This window comes from Gymnoscopelus braueri (genome assembly GCF_963280865.1).
Source record: "Gymnoscopelus braueri genome assembly, chromosome: 11".
Lineage (NCBI taxonomy): Eukaryota > Metazoa > Chordata > Actinopteri > Myctophiformes > Myctophidae > Gymnoscopelus > Gymnoscopelus braueri.
The window spans coordinates 7797258-7804887 of record NC_137613.1 but is presented as its reverse complement, the minus strand read 5'-3'; the positions used below and the strand labels follow the sequence as shown (position 1 = coordinate 7804887).

Here is a 7630-nt window from a genome sequence, read left to right as displayed (position 1 = left end):
CTGGATGCTGCGCAGCTGCTGCCTTTTAAAGGGTTAAGAGCTGGGTTACAAAAAGACCCACCCCCACCTGGCTCTGATTGGCCTACCGAACGGCCCCTTCTGTGACACAAGCGGAAGCTTCAGGGAAGCTTTCCTACGCTAAAATGGCGCCCGTGATACCAATGGCTCAGAGCCGAAGGAGGCGTCTACCTTTTGTCTATGCATAAAACGTGTGTTTAATGTATGTTTTATATTATAATCATTTATATCTGCAAAATAACTAGTAACTAAAGTTGTTATTTCGTTCCTTGTAATATGCTTACTTATGGGATATCATCGCCCTCTAGCGATGCACAGAGCACAACACATGAACTCCCGGCTACAATATTCTATTGGTTAGGGTCATGGGACGCGAAACCGGAAGCCGGTTGGGGTATAAATAGAGGGAACTCCCTCTTCCTTCACTCTGCTACAGCGAAAGCGCACGAGCCTGAAGACAACAACTAGCACAAGGAAACTTCTTTGAATCCCAGCTGCTCCCAGAGCGAGGGCACCCAGTGCCACTCTACGGGTGAGTCGTAATAAAAGTTTCTGTTATTTATTAATGGTCCCGCGCTACCTTGAATTTTTCTTTCCTATCCTCTCAGTTTTTCTGCCACGAGGCAAAAGCTAAAGCTGAAACGCCGTTAGCCAGGCAAGAAGCCGCTCCTAACAGCTAAGCTAGGCTAGTGCTAAGCTAGGCTAGTGCTATCTAGCCTTGGTCACCTCGTGGTGAAACAAGAGGAGAAGATGGAGGCGCCACGTGTCTGCGGCCTGGAAGGCTGTAGCCTCTTCGTAGCCGCGGACGACCGTCACCGTCTTTGCATCTCATGTCTGGGGCCCAACCACGCGTGGATCGCCCTGAACAGTCCAGGGGAGGAGGACGCGTGCAAGGCCTGTGACGACTTCTCTCAGTACCAGCTGTAATGTCGCTTCGACAGAGCCAGGAGGCTAGCGGCCTCCAGCAGCAGCAGCGCTCACCCCGACGCTGGCCTCACCATGGGCTCTATGGCGTCGGCGGTGAGCGCACCGCTGCATGCTGCTCCACGTTCCAGCGGTGCTACGAGGAAGATACGGCGCGAGGCGGCCCGTGGGGCGCTAACCTCATCGCCGGTCAGAGCCACCTCAGTCGCGGCTAGCAGGCCACTACTCGACATCGGTGCTCCTCTCTCTCCCTCCGTCTCCCTCCCCGCCTGGGGCGAGTCACCGCCAGACGACAGCATCGGCTCGGACGGCGACGGCTTCGAGGGAGACGACGTCATGGACGAAGGGGGAGAGGAGGACGAGCTCACCTCCTACCAAGTCAGCCAGGAGGTACCGATGACCAGCCCGGATCCTCCTGCGGCTCCAGCGGCGACGACAGTGGCTCCTAGCGAGGCAAAGGAGTCCGACGAACCCGTCGCTGCCATCCTGAAGCGGGCGATCTCCAGATGCGGCCTGGAGCAGCCCATGGAGGAGGTCAAAGTAGTCATCAAGGCCCCCATCCCGGGGTTCCAAGGCCTGGCACCCCTCCCTCCCCGACAGGTCAAGTCCAAACTACTGCCCGAGGCTGATGGAGTCCGAGGGGCCCTGCACTTCTCGTGGCAGAAAGGGAGGAGGGAACCGGAGAGATTGGGCTTCCCGGTGAGAATCCTCTCCGGGGCGGACCTGGGGGTCGTAGGGCTCCCTCCCATGGACTTCACCCTGGCAAGCGCCATCGAGCAGGCGAAGGGCGGTTTCGTGAAAAATGGTCCGGAGGACAGGCCCATCTTCGCGGACCGCAACAAGAGAATGCACACCGAGACGCTGAACACACTGTACAAAGCCTTGGGCTCGGCTGCAGAGACGTTCAACACGGTGTCGCTTCTCCAGGGATCAGCCGCCGCTAGACTTAAGGAGCTGGTGGCTAAACCCCTGCTGGAATTGAAGCCTGCGTCGGTGGTCCTCTAAAGTATTGCATTCAAGGTGTAGAACTGGGCCCCTCTGTAAGCGAAACATTTCTAACTGCGCCATTGCAGTTCCTTCTTCCGTCCGACAGATGGCTGCAAAGCGCTTCTGTAGGGCGGTCGAAGGACAAAATGGCGGCCTCCCTCAACCTCCCCAAAATGGCGGACGAGGAGAGGCGGAAGTTTACCTATCAGAGGGCCCCGGTGTTACACCGGCGAGACTCCCCTTGTGGGACGAAAGTTTCGTTCCGGGTAACATCAAGGACACCGCACAAGAGGGCCGGCCCAATCGACCTCCCCAAGATGACGGACGATTGGCAACGGATGTTGACTTGCCAGAGGACCCCGACGTTACCCCATCGACACTCCCCAGTTGGGACGAAAGTATTGCTCCGTGTAACAACGACACTGCAGAGGGGTTCCGCTGTCTCGTCGCTTGGAGTGACGGCGCCCCTGGCTCTCATGGGAACGGGCACGTCCTCCGACGCGGTGACCTCATCGCGTCCGCTGCACGTACTGACGCTACCGCTGCTGCCCCTCGTGGACGCCTCCCAGATGATCATGGCGATCGGGCTGGAGGCGTCGCTGGTTTCCTTGGAAACGGGCGAGCGCTCTTTGGAGCAGGTGACGTCAATGGAAAGCTTGCAAACCGAACCCCTGGGGCACGTCCCAGTAGGTTACGGATTGCAATTTTCCAGGAAATCTCCATCATCAGTCAATGTGTTGATTCTTTCAGAGGGAGTTCCCTGGGACGCGAGGGTATTTATACCCCAACCGGCTTCCGGTTTCGCGTCCCATGACCCTAACCGATAGAATATTGTAGCCGGGAGTTCATGTGTTGTGCTCTGTGCATCGCTAGAGGGCGATGATATCCCATAAGTAAGCATATTACTACGGAACTAATAAAACTGGGGTTACCTACGTAACCCCTAGTTTTCAAATAATTGTAGTAGAGTAAAAGTACAATATTTGCCTCTGAGATGTATTGGAGTAAAAGTAAAAGTATTGGAAATTGGAAATACTCAAGTAAAGTACAAATACCTCAAAATTGTACTTAAGTACCGTACTTGAGTAGATGTACTTAGTTACTTTCCACCACTGCTGGTAGCGCCGTGCACAAGACATTTGGCAGAAATAATGGCGTGCAGCCTCATGAGCTTCAGATGCATGTGGCCACTGGCCAGTCTATGGCTTCAGTCATCTAAGTCAGTGGTTTTCAACCTTTTTCACGCCACGGACCCCTACATTGATATACATTTGGCCCCGGACCCCCATCTAGAAAATGTTTTGTGCCAGGGACCCCCAGAAGCAAAGATTAGGTCATCTGCTGTTCGTTGTCTATAGCCCGAAAGGACAGTCATGGGTTTTATTGGTTGTCAGGGCAATATCACAACCAATCGGTGGACTTGGCCTGCTGGCACAACGGTTTGCAGGATTAGCCCCAGAGAGACTCACAAACCCATTTGTATATGTCTTGCCTCACAGAGGCAAAAAAGAACCCAAATGCCTTCATATAAAGGACCATCTCCAGTCAATCAAACAAATAAATAACAAAAAATCCCACTAAAAATAAACAGCCCTTCTAATATAAGGGCCACCTATCCTCATGTTTGTTTTATGTTTATTCAGATTTCAGCATGATCACAGATGTTTTACCCATTAAGACCGGGAACGCATCTGTGTCACTTTAGATTTCTTTGGCTATTCAAAAATAGCAGATATACAAGCTCATAGCGCGGCACCGAGTGCCACGCTATGAGCTTGTAGATCTGCATTTTTTTTGTTTGTTTTTAAGTTAAAGAAAATGTGTGCAAATCTACATTTTTAACTCAAATCTTTGCTTCTGGGGGTCCCTGGAACAAAATATTTTCAGATGGGGGTCCGCGGCCAAATACAAATCATTTTGGGGGTCCTTGACATGAAAAAGTTTGAGAACCACTGATATATATAGCAACATAATATTTTTTTCCAAAAAAAAACCTGTTAGGATTTAGAAGACATTTTGTATAAAAATTGTCACAATTTTTCAAAAATAGCAGATCTACAAGCTCATAGCGCGGCACCGAGTGCCGCGCTATGAGCTTGTAGATCTGCTATTTTTTAATAGCCAAAGAAATCTAAAAGTCTTGGGTTACAAAGACATTAAAAAAACATTGAATTATTTTTGCTGATTACAATATATAAAACTCGCTGTGACCTTGCCACTGCGGAGAGCCCCGAGTGATATGTGACCCCTGTGACCTCTGTGCCCGGCGGTGGTTCAAACTCTGTGACAGGTCTTGTCGATGGGTGTCATTTTGTTTCCGCTTTGTCGTTAAGACGTCTTCAAAGTCCCTCCACAGACTTGGTAAACTTCTTGACTTTTTCCATAATAGAGAGTATGCACATGCGTCACTTTTCCACCGGGATACGCAAACAAAAAAACGTTGCAGATAGAAAGAGGATAATTCAAGCTTTCTGTACAGCTGCCATGTTGGTGAGTTTAACGTTGTTTAATCCAATCAGATAGGACTTTTCTGTTTGGATGTATAGGGGCTGTCAAGGCACGCTCAGGAAGTAGTTTTTTTGCCACTACGCGTTCCCGCATAACTTCCGGGTACGATGATGTCACGCGCCAACCCCCAGCCGTCACCTTCCTCTTCTGGCAAAGTCATACGTGCTCCTCTGGAGTCGGCCACGTCAGCCCTGAAGAAGGAGAGTCATTTTGTATTTTAAAACAAAATGCCAGACGCCAGAGGGTCGAGCCATTAGCAACTTATGGCACCAGATGCCCCGCGCTTGGCCATGGGTTTGACCCGAGATGTTCTGCTCTCCATCCTGTAGATCAGTGGTTCTCAACCAGTGGTCCTTGGGGTGGGGGGGGGGGGTACCAGGGGGTCCCCAGCTAAATTAGTTAACATAGTGTCACAATCATTTTAACCACCTAGCTTTGGCTATTCAAACATAGCAGATATACAAGCTCATAGCGAGTGCCGCGCTATGAGCTTGTAGATCTGCTATTTTTGAAAAATCTTGAAAATGTGCGCATCTCTTTGAATATATATCATTTTAAAAGCGAACAATTTTAACTCAAATCTTTTCTTCTGGGGGTCCGGGTTCAAATGTATATCAATTTAGGGGTCTGTGGCATGAAAAAGGTTGAAAACCACTGCTGTAGATTATTGTATGTATCAACACATTCTTGTAAGTGACATATGTCCACATGATCGACGGGGAAGGGTCTGCCAACTTGCTGATGCGGTGTGCCTCCGGCTGTCTCCTACTGCCTTTTTTGTGTTCGTTTTTTTACCTTTTAATGCAAATTGATTCAAAAAAATGATTATGTAGTTTTATAAATCTGTGAGAAAAAAGTATAACTTTGGTAAATTAAATCACAGTTGCTCTTTTTCTCTTTTATGCAGGGCATCTCAATAATAACAATACCAAAACCAAAAGCAAAAGAGGACAATTTTCATTCATGGATAAAAATCAGTTCAGTCTGGTGAAGAAAGTTTTCATACAAAAAACAAAAAAAAAACACCTTATCTAGAACCAGTCTTTTTTGGTTGTGTCCGGTTGGTCAGGTCAGTCGGCTCACTCACTTTGGCCCACAAGGTTCTGGGTTCGATCTCGGTCATCGCCGACTCAGCGTAGGAGTCGCACGGCTTGAGTAACTAAGTCGTGCAGGAGCTGATGGTATAGGTGTGGCGCTCCACCTCTGCAATCCATCTCTCAAGGGTCCAGCCCGTTGGAAAGGGATAGACACTCTTGTTCTTGGCCGATATCGACTATAAGCCACTCTGACCTACTGCTACTTATGTTGGAGGAGTCCAGCGAGATGTGCACCCAAACTGTTTACATTATTGCCAAACCTTCAGTCGTTCACATTGCGTACTTTTGAGTCCATTCTCTGGCTAAGGTGTTGTACTGCTGTTTATCAGATTTATAGATGTGCGCAATGTCTGGGACAAGAGGGTCATCTGGGTTTGGATCGCACAGCAAAGAGCATATGGACAACAACACCTTTGAGACTGTAAGGGCAGGTGACCATTGTGACCTTAAGATGTCAAGGCAAATGCTACCGTTGCTGTTTATGTTTGGGTGATAGATTCTTGTTGTGAAGGCTACCTTTGGCGGCTTAAAGGGATAGTCCGTGGGGAAGTGGATGGCAAGGAAGAACACCCCTCCTTGATACGCGCTGTCCGTCGGTCCCATGATGGTGGCCTGCCAGTGGAATAGGTCTTCCCCAACCGGACCGGCTGAACACTGAGCCGGTGGATCCGTTTGCAAGTCCTGCAACTCCTTCTTTATCCTCCTCAAAGCCATGTCAACCCTGTTGAATTAAGTCTGTACGTTTGAGGTTAGATAGCTTTCAGTAACAGCTAACTCCAAACACTGAATCCTTTGAATCCGCTACAGTAGGTGTTGTTTTTGGTGATGTCTGTGTGACCTGCCTTTTAAAAGGACCAAATTCATTTACACGTGACGTCACTGTTAGGTCACAAAAGTTACATCATGACACATGCACAACATCACGTAGGTCAGGGGTGATGCAACTTTGATGATGGAGAGGGCCACTATATTTCAGTGGTGGAAAGTAACTAAGTACATTTACTTAAGTACTGTACTTAAGTACAATTTTTAGGTATTTGTACTTTACTTGAGTATTTCCAATTTCCAATACTTTTACTTCTACTCCACTACATCTCAGAGGCAAATATTGTACTTTTACTCCACTACAATTGTTTGAAAACTTTATTACAAGTTACTTTGCATATCGCGACGCGTTGCGAGCTTGTAGATCTGCTATTTTCAAACATTTTAGTGCTTTTACTTTTGATTCTTTAAGTACAGTTTGATACCAATACTTTTGTACTTTTACTCAAGTAACTTTTTTATTCTGTACTTTTACTTGAAACAGAGTACTTCTACATTGCAGTATTGATACTTTTACTTAAGCAAAACATTTGAGTACTTTTTTCCACCACTGGGAGGAGGGGATTGTGGGTATTGTAGTTTTGACGCACTGCTAAACGTTGTATCTGGTGGGTGTGAAACAGATAAGGGACGTTGAGACGCCCCTAACCCTGGTCCAGAGCGTTAGTGAGTTCTCTCTAACGCTCTGCCAGCCGCTGGGCTCTGCGCTTGTACAATGAATTCCACTGCCCTGCGAGGGCTCCAACAGTAGTGAAAATAAACAAAAGCATTTCGCTACTCACCTAAACAAAGGCTGTTTTGTGTTGTTGAAAGTCTGTTCTCAGAGGTGGGAAGCCTCTCAGCACCCCACCTTCTCTGTAAAATACACTTTTTGGCCAGAAAAGAAAACATTTCACCGGAAGGAAAAATCTGGTCAATAGAAAAGTTCCATTGACCAGATCTGTAGAGGGCACTGTGGAGCAACCAATTTTTTTCCCCCCTTCCGGTGAAATATTTTCTTCTCTGGCCAAAAAGTGTGTTTTACAGAGAAGGTAGGGTGCTGAGAGGCTTCCCACCTCCGAGAACAGACTTTCAACAAAACAAAACAGCCTTTGTTTAGGTGTGTAGTGAAATGCTTTTGTTTCTTTTCACTACTGTTGGAGCCCTCGCAGGGCAGTGAAATTCCTTGTACAAGCGCAGAGCCCAGCGCCTGGCAGAACGTAGACGCCCCCACACTGCTGTGAAGAACACAGAGAGAGAGAGAGAGAGAGAGAGCGAGAGAGCGAGAGATA

The 7630-nt window shown here is 48.2% G+C and overlaps 1 protein-coding gene across 1 annotated transcript; it reads right to left on the bottom strand.

The window, feature by feature from the left end:
• Positions 1-5804: 5804 nt before the first annotated feature.
• Positions 5805-6248, bottom strand: LOC308094671 (ubiquitin-conjugating enzyme E2 D4-like; the record flags this gene model as incomplete). The annotated part of the gene is made up of 1 exon (XM_080441441.1): positions 5805-6248. The coding sequence occupies one exon, from the start codon at positions 6246-6248 to the stop codon at positions 5805-5807; it is 444 nt and encodes a 147-aa protein (XP_080297567.1).
• Between the last annotated feature and the right edge of the window lie 1382 nt (positions 6249-7630).